The following is a 21067-nucleotide window of genomic DNA, read 5'->3' as shown; positions in this document are numbered from 1 at the left end:
ACACTAAACTGGGCGGTGTCTTGACTGTGTCTCGGAAATTGTAGTGTGACCAGCAAGTGACATGCACTAGGCGAGACTTAATTTACAACTACTGAACCGATTTGATGAAATTTCGGCTACTTCAAATGATATCAAATTAAATTAAACGCTAGTATACATTTTACATTAAATAACTTTATTAACAGTTAGATGCTAAACCGAACCGCATTCTACTCTACTTTGAAATGAATCTTAAATGTAGGTATACGAGTTTGGTAAGCAATTATGTTTGCTGTAAATTATTTCTCATTTTGAGTAATTTGAAAATAGGATGTTGAATTTTATCTTTAAAAAGTTATTACCATGTTTTGCACCAATCATAGAGGTATGATTGGCGGGTAGTCAGGTATTTTTTTTCATAACAAAACTTCTAAGATCTTCATAAATATCCTTTGACATCCATCAAGTTATTATACGTACATGAACTAAAAATAGATAATATTGTCTTCGGTTACCGCGATAGTTACTCATGAAATAAAACTATGAAAACGGATTATATCGCGTATATTGAATTTATAATACATCCCGACGTTTCGAACTCTTTACAGCGTTCGTGGTCAACGGGTCACCCGTTCCCCCGTTCACCCGTTCACGGGGAATCCGTTTTCATAGTTTTATTTCATAAAAATAGATATTTAAATAGAAATTAAAGATAATGATCATGACTGATGATTAGTAATATAACTACTCCTTTTTAACCAATATAATACAGACAAGTTGGTTTAAGTAGGAACTTTAAAAAAATATAGGATTTTTTTATGTAAATAGGTATAGTGCTACAACACTATACCTATTTACATTCCTATAAAATTTTATTATTAATTTGTTTTGTTATTGTAACGCGTCTTATAATAAACAGCAATTCTTGTCGCGACATATCGCGAATCACCTACTATAAAAAACCTTCCTTCCGTTTCACACTGTCTATGGTAAGACTTCCTTCTGTTATATTATCTATGATAAAGGACGCTTTTTCCTGTTGCGACTGGTGTACAACTACTTGCTGTTATGAAATAGTATTTCTTTGAGTGTGTCAATAAATATATAGTAAAGTACAAGACGCTACACTGCAAATTGAGAGCTAAGTATAATTAGTAAAAAAGATAATAATATAAGTCACAAGGGAAATAAAACAAATATGATTCCCTATGAAAGATTTGACGTTGATATACAAGTACATTATAGTTTCAATAAAATCGAATGATAAAGCCATGTACTAGCATAAGACGCCTTGTCTGCGGGAAGGCTGTCATGATAATCTTGCTTATATCAAATAAAGGAGTCTGGTTGTGGACAGACTCAAGTCAATATTTTACTGATTTCCTCTGGGTCGGGCGCTGTTACGGTCGGAGGAAAAGCATGCCGGCCATAAGAACGCTCGACCAGAGATGCTGTTGCTAGCGCTGTCGGGGTCGAAGACATAAAGATTCGGTCGGTCTTGACAGCGTTAGATCAGAGATGCCTTGCGAGGTTTTGTCGGGTAAGGGGCATAGAAGTCCGCCGACTATAAGAAAGTTAATTCAATGGTGGTAACCTGCTCTGAGGAGAGGTTAATGATAATAGTTTCTGTTAGGAGCTAGCGCTACTCCTCATGGCTGACGAGCTATGAACAGACGATGTGTGGAGTCCAGCACAATAAATGGGACATTGTAACAAACAAGTTACTGTGTATATTACAATAATCAAATACATGAATGGGTCACGCACTACTAAGGTGCCTGATTGAGTCATGTACATACATAAACTGTTAATACATGTGCTTTGGTATAATAATAAATTCTGAGACATCTATAAATATAAAATCGTGATGTACTTAGTGACTATTGAGGAGTCAATGTGTACCTTTTACAATACAGGCCCAGCTGTTCTACTAATATGGTCATCACAAAGTACAAAGAGGAGCGCACATGGAGATTGCAGCCGTGGAAGTAAAATTATCAGGTATGAGTCATGTCCTTTTGCTACTGAACTGACACATATCGGCATAATAATAGAAGTAAATAGATTCCTTATTAGTGATGTTAAGATAGTTGAGTTACATCAGATGAATCTAGGCAAGATATACATTTTGTGGCTATCGTACTTTCCCCAGCGATGGGCACAAATTGGTGTGAGGATGCAGGGATCTTGGCAGCACTTTGGGGAAGGTGTTGTCAGGATTGCTGGTTGTAAAATTAAACTCAAAAATATAGTTTGATCATACTAAATACCATAATTTACTTAAAACCGTGTTTGAACAAAGGTGTCAGGTTCGGAGTCAGGGAGACGTGATTCATACGGCTGTTTTTATATAAGCTGTTAACTATTATTAACTCTTGTCTGTGCAAATAATAAAAATAAATATTATAGAAATTTTTCATGATTTAATAGGATGGTGGCACCATCTGTTGGCGGTAAGTGGAATCACAGGTGTCAGATCGATACAGTTGTGATCTTTTAATGATATATAGTACTTGTATTTGAAAATCAACTTCATAAAAAACAATATAACTAAAATAAAATTTCTCTGTTATGATTTTAAGTGTTACTTATGACTAAATAAAGTTAATTAAATTAAAAGGAAGCGAAATGGTGAACGGAAATAGGTAAGGAAGTGTTGGTGATCAAATGAAGTCTTGGTCACTCCTATCTGTTATAAAATGTTCTCGAATGTGTTCATGTGATGAATAAATATATAACTTAATATTTTATACTACATGGTAATCGTTTAAAAGCTAATGATCATGTTCAAAACAATTGCAAAAGACACGGAACAAACGTAATGGTCTAAAGTCTCCTCCACACTCGGGAGCGTAGTCTGGAGAGGACTTACGACATTCACAATAAATCGCATACGATTTTGTTGAAATTGTGTCGTGCGTACAACCTTTACATAGAGAATGGACTCGTTCATTTGATCGATTGGTTCGATGGCGGTCGATTATTTGTTACGGCTATAAGAAATCTGACATCTCATACTAGCATTTCGGTGAGAGTAAGACGTTCAAGGAAAGAGTGAGACGACGCTCACAGCGAGCTTTAGCTCCATCCATCCATCGTAATTATATATCTATTGTCGTAAGTCGTCATGTCGTCAAGTTCAAGGAACGGAAAATTAAAATATAAGCAAGCTTCTTTATTAGTAAACGGATTTAATTAATTCTTAAGGAAAATTATGGTGGAAGGCAAGAGTATCCAGAAATAAGTGAATAGCGGTTCTGGTAAGAGATTGTGAAATATATTCAATTGTACATGTGAGTAAAATTCACAAAGATTATTGTTGGAATAATGGCGGATGTTTATTTGCGCTTTATAAGAGTTTCCAAGTTGCTAGCCTAGTGGGTGGGTTGTATTATACCCATTTGCACTCTTTATGTATTCTTCTAACGTTGAAACAAGGAGTTTATTTATTCATAATCCTAAAAGGAACTTATACGACAAACTGGACTTGTAGTCGATGGTTTACATAAGTATTGTGCCGGTATGGGTTTAACATTGAAATCATTAACCAATATCATGCAATTGTGAATGAAATTGTACATTAGGGAATTTCTTTGTTGTTTCTTGGGAATCAGCAAGATTGGTCGTTGTATTTCTTAGCAACAAGAAGGCTGACTTTGAAAACGAGGAATTTCATCTTTACATAATTCCAGGTATGTGACGACTAATGTAAATGACTTAATAGTGATGAGTATGCATTTATAAAAAAAAGAGAGAAGTAAATAATGCTTAAATAAGTACTTACAATACTTACATACATTTGATAGAAGAGTGATGTTGTAAAGTTCATTTTCTTTCTTTAACGTTTAAATACTGCTATACTTACATAGCACAGTTATGTTGCAGGTATGAGTATCATGAAATAGCATTGAAAGGCTAGTTAAATTTTAAACTTTATGCTATTGATAACAAACGCTTACTAATTCCTATACCTAGAGTAAATTTTGTCATGACTTACTATGAACAATGAACTCATGATAATACCTCATCAAAATTACTTACAATTATGATCAAAATTAAAATATAATGGTTCATTTATGAATGTTGTTAACGTTAACCATGAAACTGTTTTATGAGTACCCTTATTTAAATACTCACAATTCTTGTTAAGTAATAACAACATGTATTGGTAAAATTTTCAGAATAGTCTCTAAAATGGAAGAGATTTTACTTATAAGATTAACCAAATTTGCCAACAATGTTAAAAGGTTGACAAAAAATGCCCAAGCTCTGTGTGAGCAACGTCCATGGACCAGTGTCGAATTAGAAGAAAGTAATGTTGTTGCTTCAAAGTTACAATCCATTATTAATAGATTTAGCTCTGACTTATATCAGTATTTTAACATATCACAAGATCCTAATGCCGATGAAATATCCAATTTGACCACGTCCCAGTTAGAGGGAGAGGAGATCTTAGCAGAAATCAATGCACGCATTGCACAATTTAATAAAGAGAATAAAGGCGGTGAAATAAATATTCCAGCAAAGCGAAGCAAATTGCCCGAACTCAATTTACAAATTTTCAAAGGAGACGTATTGAGCTGGTTCCCATTTTGGGACCAATTTCAATCGACCATAGGTCGTCGTGACTTATGTAATGTGGACAAATTATTATATTTGAAAGCTTCCTTGGAAGGGGAGCCCAAAGTTATGATTGACGGTTTGGAAACAACCAATAATAGTTATCAAATTGCTGTCGACATTCTTAAGGAAAGATATGGTAAACAGGAGCAAATAGTAGACGCTCACTATGCAACACTTAACAAAATTAAGCCAGCGCTTAAATTCGAAGACTGCCGTAAGACTCTAGATGAGATTGAAAGACATCTCAGAGTGCTGCAATCCTTCGGAGAAGATATCAACCATAATCATTTAAGATTTTCAATAATGGAGAAATTTCCAGAAGACATTGTGTATGAAGTTAAATTAAAAGGAGCTACAGAATCCATTCAAGACTTGAGAAGTCAGCTTAAGGTAGTCATATCAGCAAGGGAAGAAGCAAAGGGTTATAAAGAAAAGGATAAAACAGAAGAAAATAAATATACCACAGAAGTTTTACATGTCAGAGATATGAAAAAGAAAAGGACTTTCAATAAACTCAAATTTCAACACAATAAGAACTTTAAGAAATTTAATAAGAACCAATCTAGTACGGTAGCATTTACTGGAAGTACAGGAACGTTTACCCCAAAGAAGAGACCCTATGAGACTAAGAAAGAAGACGATGAAACCCAATCAGATCTAAAGAAAAGAAAGTTACAATGTATCTTTTGTCAAAGTAGTCATTATAATGACCAGTGTACTGAATATAAAACTGTTGAAGACAGAAAGAAACGATTAAAGGGTCACTGTTTCTGTTGTTTATGGAAAGGACATAAACAAGCTAATTGTCGAAAAGGAAATCTCATCTGTGTTCACTGTAAAACAAGAGGAAAACATAATAGAGCATTATGCCCCAAGATGTTCTCATCACATACTAACATTAAACCAGTTAACACATTACATGTACATGGAGAAGGTTCAACTGTTTTACAAACAGCAGTCATTGATGCTGTCGGAAGAAACAGAGTTATTAAAAAATGTCGTCTACTATTAGACTGTGGATCACAAAGAAGCTATGTAACAAAGAAAGTTGCCAAGGAATTAGAATTGGCTGTGGAAGAAGAGGATCATCTCTTCGTGTTTACCTTTGGATCAGACAAACCGAAAGAAATAAAAAGCGACCTAGTTAGGATATGTTTAAAAACAAAGGATGACAAATTAAAAATACTCTTTGCAAATGTTGTACCGGTGATTACACAAGGCGTTTCTTATCCAAGAAAAGAATTATTAAAACATGTTAACAGATATGATCAAAATATCGTCTTGGCCGATGACAATTCTTTGTCCGAACGGGTAGACATTTTAATTGGGAATGATTACTATTATTCACTTATGCGTACTGAGAAAATAGAACTCGAAGAAAACTTGTATCTTGTGGACTCTGTATTCGGATGGATCCTCTCTGGCAAACCGAATGAAGGAAAGAATGATGAGCTGACGGTTCTCACATATTTCCAAACTTCCTATGGAAATAAACTGAATAAGCCCGATCCACCTTTAGATATGGGTAGTGTTAAGAATTTATGGGAATTGGAATCTATTGGAATAACAGATTCGCCAAATTCTAATAGGGATGAAGAAGCTATAAAAACATTTAATGAAACGACAGTGGTCGAAGATAATAGGTATGTAGTAAGTTGGCCATGGAATGAATATCCTCCAGACTTACCTTCAAACTTCGGTTTAGCTTACGGTCGTTTGGTAAGTCTATTGAATAGAATGGATAAGGAAACATTAGTGGTTTACGAACAAACACTAAAGGATCAGGTAGATAAAGGTGTGATAGAAATTGTCCCTAACAATGTTGAAGTGGATCATCCAGTACATTTTCTGGCCCATCATGGAATTTCGGCACCCGGGAAAGCTCTTAGGATCGTATACGATGCTTCTGCAAAAGTAAAAGACAATAAAAGCTTAAATGAATGTCTATATAGAGGTCCAATAATGTTAGAAGATCTAACAGGACTTTTAATCAAATTTAGATGTCACAAGATTGGAATGACAGCAGATGTCGAAAAGGCATTTTTACAGGTGGGACTGCATGACAAAGATAGGGATGTTACTCGATTCCTGTGGATTAAGGACATATCTAAACCAGCCACAAAGGAAAATCTAATAATTTATAGGTTCACACGAGTACCTTTTGGCATAATTAAAAGCCGCTGACCTGGGTTACGGTGCTAGCCCGAATAAAATTTATATAAACGATCACCTGTCCAGCTACAACAAATTCCTTCTCAAAGAAGCGAAGCAACGGGCCGCTGCGAAAGAATATAAATTCTGCTGGGTTCGTAACTGCACTGTCATGGTTCGCCGCAACGAGAACTCGCCAATTATCTATATTACGTCTGAAGATTCTTTAAACAAAATTGTATAAGTGCTATATTTTTAGTATTGCTAGTTTTAGGTTTATACTTAGGATATTCTATAAAAGTATTGATTGTCAACATCGCTCTAATTAACGGAAATAATTTGAAAAATTGCAGAAACAAAGTATACTATAATAAATATAATAATATTAATAATTATTTACTACATCACGCTCTTCATATATCGATAAGAAATTTATTCCATTCGAGAATTAATGCTATAATGTTTGTTTTCAAACCCTATTTACTCATAAAAATTGCCGCTACAAGTTTTTACGCTTACGAGTCTCATAAGGTTACACATAAATATATTATTGGTCTTTATATATTCATAAAAAAATAGATATCTCTATATATTATCAAAACGCTCGTGGATTGCGATCAAAAACAACGGGATTCTTACGTAACGTACTGCGATTCAACTATGACCTTATTTGCATCACGGAAACTTGGCTCCTACCCGGTATTTTTGATGGGGAACTATTCGACTCTCGCTATAACGTTTACCGCACGGACCGCGATTACGACAGGTGCGGGGTGACGCGCGGCGGTGGCACGCTTGTTGCCGTGCGCCGTCAACTCAATGTAGAACAAAGAGACTTTCGCTCTTTATTAGATTTACCAGATGCCGATATTACCTGGATAGACATTATTTTATCTCAGGGTCCTATTGCTAAAAAATTGAGACTATTTGCATGTTATTTTCCCCAAAACAAGTTTCAGGCGGAATCTCAACTCTCGTTTTTTGAACATGTGTCCGACATATACACTGATTCCCCGGATGACGTATTTGTGGTTTTGGGCGATTTTAATATTACGGATGCTGTCTGGATACCTGCGGATAACGGTGAAAACAGTTTGATAATGGTGAATCCCAGTTGTAATTCTTTGACATTACAGCTGTCGGCATTTATTAGTTTTACTGGATGGCATCAATTTAATAATATCCCAAATAAAAATAATAGACAATTAGATTTAGTCATATCAAATAATTTTTGCAAGTTATCATCTGTGGAACCTTTAGTGCCAATAGATGGTCATCACCCGGTATTTTGTGTAAATATTGATTTAAAGTTGATCGACCACTCACTGAAACCAGCTCCTCGCACCGTCCGTCGTTTTTTTGCAGCAGACTTCGACTTGGTTAATGCTGAACTACAGAAGGTAGACTGGGACCACTATCTTTCATCGGATAACGTTGAAAAAGCTGTTGATAATTTTTACACAATTTTAAATGAAATAATAGATACACTTATACCAACCAAAACTATTAATTCAAACGAAAGAAAATATCCTATTTGGTATTCGTGTAAGCTAATTAAACTGATAAATAAAAAAACTAAAATGCATAAAAAATGGAAAATTTATAAAAGAGAGTCAGACTACATTGCCTTCTCAAAGTTACGAACTACAATAAAAAAGTTAGAAGATTTTTGTTATACTCTGTACATTTCTAGAACCGAAAAAAATATTCGCTTTAATTCAAAATCATTTTGGTCCTTTATAAAATCAAAAACTAATAATAGCGGCATACCAGACTCTCTCTTCTTAGATAATGATATAGGCTCTAGTGGTCAACATATTTCAGAATTATTTAATAAATTTTTCCAGTCAGTCTTTGTAAAAGATATTGATTTATCTATTAACACTACTAATAACAATCCATCCAATAATATTTTAAGCCATGTTAAGATTACATCAACCATAGTTGAAACTTATTTAAAATCATTACAGGTTTCCAAAGGAAGTGGACCTGATGGAATCCATCCAGTTTTTCTTCATAGATGTCGTACAACGTTAGCAGCACCAATTAGCTTTTTGTTCAACCTTTCTTTGGAGACCGGTGTGATGCCTGAGGCCTGGAAAAAATCGATTGTTGTTCCTATCTTTAAAAGCGGTGATAAACGGAATATAAAAAATTATCGTGGTATTTCAAAACTATCCGTAATACCTAAGCTTTTTGAAAAAATTATATATGATACGCTATATCGTGTAATTAGACCAATGCTTATTCCTCAACAACATGGATTTATTAACAGAAGATCCACTGAATCCAACCTTTGCGAATTACTTGATTATTCTCTGGTCGCTATGGATAAAGGTTCTCAGGTGGACGCCATTTACACCGATTTTTCTAAAGCGTTTGATAGAATCCCTCATTCCATACTTATAAGCAAATTAGAATCATTTGGTATTCACGGCAACCTTTTGAGATGGCTCACATCTTATCTTCGTAACAGAACCCAAGCGGTGGCGGTTAAAGGTCACACTTCTAGCTTTGTGCCTGTGTCGTCAGGGGTCCCTCAAGGCTCCCATCTTGGTCCGTTGTTATTTAACGTTTTTATTAATGATGTCATTGATTGTTTTCAGCATTCGGAAGTCTTATTGTACGCAGATGACATAAAGATATTCAGTGTTATCACGTCACATAACGATTGTCTCAATCTACAATATGATCTCGACAGATTGAATAACTACTGTCAAAACAATAAACTAGGCCTTAACATTGAAAAATGTTGTTCTATCACATTTTCCCGTAAACGTAACCCCATAGTTTATGACTACTCCATAAATGACAACCGCCTTAAAAAGGTGACGGAAATAAAAGATCTTGGCGTAAATATTGACCATGAGTTGCGGCTGACCGCCCATGTTGATAAAATTGTTCGGAAGGCCTACAGTATGCTCGGGTTTATATTTAGGCAGAGTAAAGATTTTAAAGATCCTAAAACAATTATTCTTTTATATAATGCTTACGTAAGATCTCACCTAGAGTATGCTTCCACAGTATGGAGTCCTCATTTCTCTATCCATATTAATGCAATAGAAGGAATTCAAAAAAAATTTATCAGGCGGATGAAGTATAAATTCAAAGAATTTGATTCAAATAATATTATACCCCTTCAAATCAGACGCGAAATTAGGGATCAAACCTTACTATATAAAATCCTAAATGGGCTGGTCGACTCCCCCGCGCTACTCGCCCGCGCCTCTCTGCGCTGCGCGTACCCCCGCACGCGCTCCTCTAAATTATTCGCTGTCCCTTTCCATCGAACCACTTACGCAAAGAACAGATTTATCGTAAGAGCGTGTAAAAATTACAATGACAAATATTCTCATGTTGACTTGTTTTTCATTCCGTCAGTACAAAAATTTGTTTCTGCAATTAAGAGCAAATGAACAAATAATATAATATAACTCTGCTACTATTAGGGCAAATAATATAATTGATTTTGATAGTTTACTATTGTAAAATTAAGTTAAATTAATGCATGTCACGTTTGTGGTTTCAAATTCGCATTGTTTAGTTCTTTAGCACTAGATCTAGAGATAGTTTAATTGAATTGTACAAACAAGTCTTGTCTGAGCAACCATAATTATCTAATTTCAGTAGTGGAAACTGTTTTGGCTTATGTATGTATTTAAGTGTAATTATCTATATGTGTCATCTTTCGCTGTTTGTTTCCCATTATCAATAAATAAAAATAAAAAAAAAATAAAAATAAATAATTTCTTCACCGTACTTACTGAATGCGACGATACGACATCATTTAATGAATTCCGATTCAGAACACATGAGAAAATTAGCAAACGACATCTATGTTGACAATTTGCTTACCGGAGCAAATAACATTCAGGAAGCTACACAAATATACGAGGATTGTAAATCAACATTTAAGCAAATCTCAATGAACATTCGTGAATGGAATTCAAACTGCAAGGATCTGAAAAATATCATCACCGACTGTAATAAAGATGATACAGTAAAAACATTAGGATTAGACTGGAATCTGAATAAAGATACACTGCAGATGAAAGTAAAGCTCAAGAATAATGCATTTACCAAAAGAGGATTGTTGAAGACAATAGCGTCAATTTATGACCCATGCGGATTTGCAGCACCCATAGTCTTACCGGCAAAGCTGCTTTTACAATCTTTGTGGAAAGAAAATAAGAAATGGGATTCACCTGTGTCAAATGAAGTAACGGAAAAATGGGAAATTATCTTGAAAGATCTTGACACAGTGAAAGATATATGTCTACCAAGACTTATGTCGAACAACAAAGATTGTGAACTTCATTGTTTCACAGACGCTTCAGTCGTGGCATATTCAGCAGTGGTTTATTTATTACAAGAAAACAATTTAAAGTTTGTAATTGGAAAATCCAGACTAACTCCTATAAAAGATCAAGAAAACTTGAAAATAGCACGATTGGAATTACTAGGAGTTGTCATTGGAAATAGATTACTACAATATGTGGCGAAATATCTCCCAATAAAGGTAACTAAGCAAGTGCTATGGTGTGACAGTCAAATCGTATTAAGCTGGTACAAATCGAATAAGCTGTTAGTACCGTTTGTAGCACGAAGGATAGAAGAAATCAAACGTAATAAAGATTTGGATATGAGGTACATTCCATCTACATTAAATCCAGCGGATGTGGCAACGAGGCCTCTCAAGTCAAAAGAAGAATTAACCAAATGGCTAAACGGTCCAGCATTTTTGTTACAAGATCCAACTACGTGGCCAAGTTCACCCGTAGTAGAGAATACTCTTTTGACGCGGGAGGGTCTCTCGAATCATAACACACAAGCATCTGAAGAGAAGATTACAGAATTAGCAAGTGAAAAGGAAATAGTTACATCAAATAAAGAAGACATAATGACAGAAATATCAGATAAAGATCATCTTGCACAAACGAATATAAATAATAAAATAAAGTCAGAAGTACAAGAGATAATAAAAGTCCAAAAACAATACTTCCCGGAGGAAAGTGGTGGCAAAAGAACACACCTCACTAGAAACTTAGGACTATTTACCGACATAGATGGAGTACTTAGATCTGAAGGACGTTTGACACATTCAGACTTGTCATATGAAACAAAACATCCAATCTTATTACCTAAAAATTGTGAATTTACCAATAAGGTCATAAAAAGAATACATGAAGAAAATTATCATGTAGGAGTACCACATACATTAAGTAAAGTGAGACAACGGTTTTGGATTCCACAAGGTAGAGCACAAGTTCAGAAAATCATAAATAAATGTCCACAATGTGTAAAACACGGAGGAGGAGCTTACACTTTACCCAACACACCTGCTTTACCTCCAGAGAGAGTAAAATATGAGACACCTTTTACTTATGTTGGAATGGATTACTTCGGACCTATGGTAGTCAAATCAGATAAAAGTCAAGAAAAACGTTGGGTCTGTTTATTCACTTGTTTAGTGGTACGTGCCATTCACCTTGAGATAGTAAAAGATATGTCTACGGATGAATGTTCTTTGGCGTTTCGAAGATTTGTTGCAGCTAGAGGAACTCCTTCAATAATAGTGTCGGATAATGCACTTCAATTTAAACTACTGTCGGAAGTAGTGACTGGAATTAATTCATCATCAAAAGGAGTACAATGGAAATTTATTCCTCAATTAGCACCCTGGCATGGGGGAGTGTATGAACGCTTAGTAGCGATAGTGAAACATTGTCTTAAGCGAACCCTTGAAAAACATTTACTAGGAGACAATCAGCTGTTAACAATCATCAAAGAAGTACAGGCCATAGTAAATACTAGACCTTTGACTTATGTAGGAAATGATCAAGGACATATTTTAAAACCGGCGGATTTTCTGACACCTGGAAGGTGTATTAATATTGACAATTTAGAAGAAAGGATCTCATCTTCAAGTACCTCTACTAAGCAACAACTGTTAGAAGGTTGGAAGAGAGGTGAAATGATTATGAATGAATATAAAGACATGTTTATAAATCAATACCTACTGAGTTTAAGAGAACGATATAATCATTCACCAAAACAAGCTAGAGTAAAAGCAAAAATTGCGCCATGCATTGGTGACATTGTACAGATCAAAGGAGAAAGTAAAAACAGGGGAAATTGGAAAGTGGGTCGTATAACAGAGCTACTTAAAGGAATAGACGGATTATGTAGAGTAGCAAAAGTAAAAGTGGGTGAGGCAATATTCACAAGGTCTATTGCACATTTGTATCCCCTAGAAGCAGAAGAGTCTCTGTTATCTGAAGACCTCATGAAAGATCAATCGTGTATCAAACAATCGTTAAACTCACCATATGGTAGCAATAACCTAGATCAAGAATTGTCATTAAAAATAAGAGAACCTATGATTTCATCAGAGAATGAAATAGATAGAGCTATAATTAACGAAATGGATGTAACGAAGCATAAAGAAGTAATGGATGATACAGAGAGGCATGAGGACATAGATATGTTAAATGATGATGAAATAATGGATGGTTCAGATGAGATAAGCCACATGGACATCTCAGATGAAATGATAGAAAGTTCAACAGAAGTAAACGAAGTGATGGAAGACCATGAGCAAAAGGAAATACAGGAAGAGTCGATGACTGGAAAGGGAAACCATAAGAGGGCAGCGGCGGTTCAAGCAATGAAAAGAATAAAAGATTGGACGCGCCACTTAATGCTCACCTTAACTCAACATTAATTTTCCTCGACGGGTGTGTCGCGACATATCGCGAATCACCTACTATAAAAAACCTTCCTTCCGTTTCACACTGTCTATGGTAAGACTTCCTTCTGTTATATTATCTATGATAAAGGACGCTTTTTCCTGTTGCGACTGGTGTACAACTACTTGCTGTTATGAAATAGTATTTCTTTGAGTGTGTCAATAAATATATAGTAAAGTACAAGACGCTACACTGCAAATTGAGAGCTAAGTATAATTAGTAAAAAAGATAATAATATAAGTCACAAGGGAAATAAAACAAATATGATTCCCTATGAAAGATTTGACGTTGATATACAAGTACATTATAGTTTCAATAAAATCGAATGATAAAGCCATGTACTAGCATAAGACGCCTTGTCTGCGGGAAGGCTGTCATGATAATCTTGCTTATATCAAATAAAGGAGTCTGGTTGTGGACAGACTCAAGTCAATATTTTACTGATTTCCTCTGGGTCGGGCGCTGTTACGGTCGGAGGAAAAGCATGCCGGCCATAAGAACGCTCGACCAGAGATGCTGTTGCTAGCGCTGTCGGGGTCGAAGACATAAAGATTCGGTCGGTCTTGACAGCGTTAGATCAGAGATGCCTTGCGAGGTTTTGTCGGGTAAGGGGCATAGAAGTCCGCCGACTATAAGAAAGTTAATTCAATGGTGGTAACCTGCTCTGAGGAGAGGTTAATGATAATAGTTTCTGTTAGGAGCTAGCGCTACTCCTCATGGCTGACGAGCTATGAACAGACGATGTGTGGAGTCCAGCACAATAAATGGGACATTGTAACAAACAAGTTACTGTGTATATTACAATAATCAAATACATGAATGGGTCACGCACTACTAAGGTGCCTGATTGAGTCATGTACATACATAAACTGTTAATACATGTGCTTTGGTATAATAATAAATTCTGAGACATCTATAAATATAAAATCGTGATGTACTTAGTGACTATTGAGGAGTCAATGTGTACCTTTTACAATACAGGCCCAGCTGTTCTACTAATATGGTCATCACAAAGTACAAAGAGGAGCGCACATGGAGATTGCAGCCGTGGAAGTAAAATTATCAGGTATGAGTCATGTCCTTTTGCTACTGAACTGACACATATCGGCATAATAATAGAAGTAAATAGATTCCTTATTAGTGATGTTAAGATAGTTGAGTTACATCAGATGAATCTAGGCAAGATATACATTTTGTGGCTATCGTACTTTCCCCAGCGATGGGCACAATTCTCTCAAATCTTAAATCTAGTAATTATTGCAAAAATAAATACTACGTGCAAAAATTAATCAGTGGTCTGCTTCATACATATTTATTTGCAATGATTCAGTTTTGCACCACTCTCTTTGTTTACAATAATTTTTTGCAAAAAAATATTTGAGCCAATCTGTTATATACTTATGTATACAGGGAGTCATTCGTATCGAGATTATGAAAAAGTAAGAATTTTACATTTTAGCCTTTTGCGTAAGTAAATAAATGAATAAATATTATAGGACATTCTTACACAGATTGACTAAGTCCCACGGTAAGCCCAAGGAGGCTAAGTAAAAAATCATAAATGATAGACAGCTAATTTGTGGACTACTTAGTTGTCAGAGCTTTTCATAATCTATAAGTTGCATTAAAAGCAATTAAGTCATGTTAGACTATAATCAATATATATCTATTTATTACATTTATTACTAAGGTACTACTTTTGACTCAGTTTTACACCTTTACCTACTTTCCAAAGTCAAATTTGAATAGGCTTAAGAACTTAAGATAAGAAATATTTTATGTTTATACCGTATTTTTATTAGTTAATTAGTACATTTCTAAATAAACGAATGTGCTATACTTCCAATAAAGTGTACGAACATTTTACGTGACAGCTGTTCCATACAAAAATGAACTGTCATAGGCATCATCATTGGACGCGCGAGGTATAACTGTGGGAGCACCCAAACGTAAGTTTGATTTTGCTATTTAAGTATATACTTAAATTACAAATTCAAGTTTACGTTTCTTTTTTGCGAAAACGTTGATTATTTGATCTATATCTAGGTTCGTATCTTTATGTATATTCAGGAGAGCTAGCCCGGATAACCTTTCCTCTGCCATTGAGGCCCGCAACCAAGATTTTACTCTGCGAAGAGTAGAAAAAGATCTCTCTGCGGTAGCAACGCTAACCGGGAGAGTTGCTAATATTTGTAAAAACATTTTGATGTTAGGGTACAAATCTTAAATAAATAAGTAAGTATAGAGTACTCCATATACCAGTTTCCTTACTTAATATATAGTATGGTAAAGTTTGAAAATTACTAATAATACATACGTATTATGAATCATTTTTAAACTCCCTTCAACCTAATACTTAGTAAACGTAGTTACGCTTAGCTGACTTATTTCCCTATAGTATGAGGTATTTCATTACTACTCAATCGACCACTAAATATGTAGGTAAATTATTTTATATTTGACTAGGTACATAAAGAATCTACCCAATTAAAATTTTTAAATCTAAATGTTCAGTCGAGATAGCATGATATGCCCCATAAATATATACCTATTGCACAGCTACGTGAGTAGTTGTAGGATTTAATTTTCAAGATATTTACTTAGTCATTGACTAGAAGACGCCAAAAAACCCCCTCAAGAAAACAAATCACACACAACACGAAATATCATAGGTACAAATAATAAATCGATAAACAATGTAGGTAATGAATATCTTATTGGATAATTTGTAACTTTGTTTTATTATAAAGTAATATACATAGAGTAGCTTACTTACACGTCGAGAAACAATCAGAGCGATAAATTGCTCTGATTGTTTAGGTAAACCCTGGCCGAAATGACCAAAAAACAAAGTTAAAATAAAGTTACAAATGATATATAGAGTAGGGCATTGCATTAGAGCGGTAAAATAGCAATAATTTCATTAAAATAACTTACCCATGTCGAAACAACAATCACACTATCACAGCTATTTTACCCTGACTGACATTAACAAAAAACTTTTCAAGAATGGCGGCTTGCCTCGGAACTTTTGGCATTTTGGCGGGAATCTACATGTGCATGCATACAACTCAATACACTCTTGCTTTTAAATTAGTAGATCTGTCTATTGTCTATGGTCTGCGCGAGTGCGCGCTTCCAACCAGTAGTCATCTCTTTTTTTCTAATACATATTCATGCGCCAAAAAGAAACAGATAATATGTTGTAAAAATGTGACAAAAAGTATCACCATTTTTGTCTATGGCTCTTTGCTGCGTTCCGAATCACGCACGATTCATTGTTTTTATTTTTTATTTTATGAAGGCCTATCGATCTCAATATACCGTGAAAGTGTAAAAAAGGTTGTGGGCATGCCCATCTTGCCCACAACGCTGGATCCGCGCCTGCGCTGGGTTGTTGTCATCCTTGACATAATTTTCCCGAAATGGCTGAAATAAATAAAAATACTTGGGCGAATGCGACTGTAATTTTACTAAGTCTAAAAACGAGGTATACCTTTTGATAACTGCAACTATGAAGCAATTTCTAAATCATAAAAAACAAATGTGACTCCTCATCGAACTACGTTTAGTTCGAGTTATTAATTAAGTAATAGTTATTTGTTTAACAAGGGGACAAAGACGTTTAACCTCTTATACTAATATTGATACCCGAGCAAGCAAAGGATTCCAAAATTGACCCACGAGCGTACCGAGTGGTTCTTAAAATGGAATCTTGAGCGTTACGAGGGTTTCAAGGCACGAGGACTAAACAAAACTAAACAAATTTAATAATTATTTGCCCGTTTATTTTTGTATTTAATACACTGACAATTATCTGATTCAATTCGGCTTATATGTATAAAAACTACTAAATTGACCTACTTTTATATTATACACATAGATTTAAGATTAGATCCTAAGTATGCATGTAATATTGCTATGCTTCCCCCTTCCCCGTGGGGGGGTCCATGTGGAACTACCAAGAATTTGTAATACCTATAAAACCATGGTTGCAATAAATAAATATAAATATGAATATGAATTTTGCAACCGAGTGAAACACAACATTTTTCACCACACCAACACAAGGAAAATACTAACTGTAAAATATTTATCATTCAAAATCAACATTTAAAAGTTGATTCTACCTGCCAACATAAGAAAAGAACTCAACAATTTGATTACTTTATTGCCTTACATGTTTCTTATCATTTTTCGAACAATTAAGAGAGCCTTTACCAGCTGGTGTGGTGAAAAAGCGTTTATTCTTATTGAGGCTCTAAATATCCAACATCTGACATTAATTCGAGTCACTATAACAATTTTTTAAATTATATTAAAATAAATATAATTCAGTTAATTACTGTAATCACGATTATTTTAGTTTATCGATATCAACTTCTGCTCAACTATTACTTGCCCTCGCACTATTTAACGTAAAACCAAAACTGCCCCGTCATACCGGGCTATGCTATGCTACGCTAATATTACCGTCCAGTAGGTACTAAAATTATACCAGAGAGTATGTAGAGAGTTATATATATCTTTGATTATACCATTACCGAAAATTCTCTGTTGTTTTCTTCTAAACTATCTGTGTCTTCTATTGTTGGTGACTCGGGAAAATTATTGTTCTCCCTCACCATCTCGGCACTGCCACCAAGCGCCTAAAAACCCAAAATCATACAGCTTTGCCCGTTATACAACTTTGCACAATACAGGCTGACCCAATAATACATTGACAAAGATTTTTACTGTGGCATATAGCTGATCAGTGATCACTTTAACAAATGTTCGCGTTTGAGTATCAAAGCTAAATATAACTATAACAAAACGCATTGTCTTTAAAATATTTTCCATAGTTTGATGATAATGCGTTTTGTTTTAGTTAAATGATTGTAGTAAGGAAAACAATATTTAAAACTAGTTGCGATTATATTTTTGGACCATTCTGTATAATTTGGCCACAGATTTTAATAACATAACTTCCGTGAGGTATAGGCGTAAAATATAAGTATTAAAATAATAATGTCGAAACGAGGGTAGTTCCTCGCCTGCCCGCCCGCGCTGTGCAATCGGCCTCATGAGGGCTTCAGCTCGCAGTCTGCGTCGGTCCGCCAACGTGTGTGGCTGTGATGAAGCTCCTCGTTATGGAGCGAAACATGTCCAGCAATCTTCTAGTCCCGTGACCTGTCCTACCGACTGCCATGTCAGGGGATATACATGTCATGGATGTTTTCTATGTATGTATTTAAGTATTTGTATATTATATATATAGTTGTCTGAGTACCCACAACACAAGCCTTCTTGAGCTTACCGTTTTATTTCATGACTTACCGTGGGACTTAGACAATTTGTGTAAGAATGTCCCTATAATATTTATTTATTTATCGCTTAGCCTACCCAGATTATTGTGATTATCAAGATACCTACAACCCGTGCGTGTACCGTTTTAATATATTTAATATTGGTAAAAGATTATTTACCGATAAGTCCTGGTTTTCGGAATTATCCGCCGTCCTTACTTCAGTTCCTTTTTCACTCATTATGTCGTTGTCTCTGTCTGACATCGCATCGTCTAAATAACGAAATGAATTATTTTAAAATGATCTTCCATACCATTGTACGAAATTCCTCGTTTTAAAGTCAATGACAGACAGACGGACGGACAACAAAGTGATCCTATAGGGTTCAATTTTTTCCTTTTGAGGTACGGAACGCAAAAATTAAAATTCTAAAATAATCTTATAATAATTAATAACCGCAGCCAAATAACACTAGACCCTCATAGTGTTGTGTTCCTGCCGGTGAGTAAGGTTGCCAGAGCTCAACGAGGGAGAGTAGTGGTAGGGTCGGCAACGCGCATGTAACTCCTCTGGAGTTGCAGGCGTACATAGGCTACGGAGACTGCTTAACATCAGGCGGGCCGTATGCTTGTTTGCCACCGACGTAGTATAAAAAAAACTAACTTTGCCATCCGTCCCCAACTTCACCTAATATTTATTTTTGTCAAAACTATACCAAAACTAGGCGAATTTATGCTACGTATTCAAGAGCCAACCCAGATTTTCAATGATCTGCAAGATTGGGGTTTGTTAATGAGGGCATTATTTCTTCAAGTTAATGACAGCTGTACACACTCGTCGGGAGCCTCTCGCCGAAGAGTTTTGACAAATACCAGACCCAATCGGAGAAGGGCGAGACTAGACGAGTAAGTGCGAGACGAGAAGGGAGCAATGTATGTACGTTCTCGGCCTGTCTCGGGGTCTCTCGACTAGTGTGTCCAGCCGGCACAATGAACTCACCATTTTCAACTTCATTTATAACACCGAGGAACGGTAGACCGTCGAGTTTGTCTGACACAATGCTCTGCTCGTCCGATCCAGACAGCTCTATCGATCCGCCAAATTTCAGTTTCAAGTGGTGGTCGTCCGCTGAGGGTAAATTGAGGCATGGAGACCTATTATTCCATCAAATAAGGCCTAATGCGTTGGTAATTCGTTGTAATTGTAATGTACAGGTCCTTGTGAGACGGCACACCGCTTACGTGACGTGTCCTATTATTTTGTAAGAGCTTTAGATTAAGTTAAAATATACGACATTTACATATATGCACTATACTCATTCTTTTATCTTCTCTTTATGCTTGTATTTCTTTTATTTTGACTTATTTTCTAAATTTCATTTCCCTATCCCAAATGAACTAACATTTAAATATTAATTGTTTCATTTTGACATGCTTTTCTTTTTACTCGTATGTACTCATTAGCTTTCACATTATCAGTGCTGTAATCTTTATTATATTAACAAAATAATGTAAGCGAGTCACCCGTTGACCACGAACGCTGTAAAGAGTTCGAAACGTCGGGATGTATTATAAATTCAATATACGCGATATAATCCGTTTTCATAGTTTTATTTCAAAAATAATGTAAGTAAATAAACTGACCTGAACGATACATAGTGTAATTTAATTCGCTTCTTGTTATAAATAAACACAGGGAAAATATATAAGCTATAACCACTCCATACATTGTAGCTTATCAACTCAGTGCTATAACTTGCAGGAATTATTATTTATTGAAACATAAAAGAACAAGCATTAACATGTTAGTATAGGTTTTGACCGCGAGTTCGCTCGTGAAATGAGATCCAAAGATGAGAGTCTACGTTTTCCCGTTGCATCCTGAGTTTGATTATCTTAGAATCCATTTAACTACTTAATCCCATTTTTCGTTTATCTGCTAACGATTGTCATTTTGGCTAGGCCCCCTGATCAAAATAGCTCAACTTCCGTTCAATAGATGGCTCTGTAGAATATGGGACTTTTTATAGACACTGACAGTCTTCTTTAGTCCATTTTTACGGCTCGAAAAACCACCGGCCGGATTGCATCATAAAATACAAGCTAATACTATTAGTAATTTTACATACAAAATCACTAATAGTATTAGCTTGTATTTAATAATGCAATAGGCCCCAGTATACAAACTTACAGACACTTATTACCGTTTTATAATATAACAAATTTTATTTTTCATATTTTATCGATATCCGTAATTTTGTAATGCTATGCTATTTTT

At 35.2% G+C, this 21067-nt stretch overlaps 1 protein-coding gene across 1 annotated transcript in view; it reads right to left on the bottom strand.

The window, feature by feature from the left end:
* LOC134753273 (uncharacterized) overlaps positions 1-20684 on the bottom strand; it is a 30584-nt gene extending 9900 nt beyond the window's left edge. Inside the window, exons 1-5 of the mRNA XM_063689116.1 lie at positions 20434-20684; positions 19790-19918; positions 18971-19062; positions 18047-18151; positions 16898-16931 (exon numbers count right to left, since the gene is read on the bottom strand). Of these exons, the coding sequence (XP_063545186.1) occupies positions 16898-16931; positions 18047-18151; positions 18971-19062; positions 19790-19918; positions 20434-20518 (445 nt within the window). The 5' untranslated portion in view covers positions 20519-20684. The remainder of the gene's footprint in view (positions 1-16897; positions 16932-18046; positions 18152-18970; positions 19063-19789; positions 19919-20433) is intronic.
* Positions 20685-21067: the final 383 nt, after the last annotated feature.

Source organism: Cydia strobilella, chromosome 26 (assembly GCF_947568885.1).
Source record: "Cydia strobilella chromosome 26, ilCydStro3.1, whole genome shotgun sequence".
Lineage (NCBI taxonomy): Eukaryota > Metazoa > Arthropoda > Insecta > Lepidoptera > Tortricidae > Cydia > Cydia strobilella.
The sequence above is the reverse complement of the archived record's forward strand: the minus strand, read 5'-3'. Positions and strand labels throughout refer to the sequence as shown.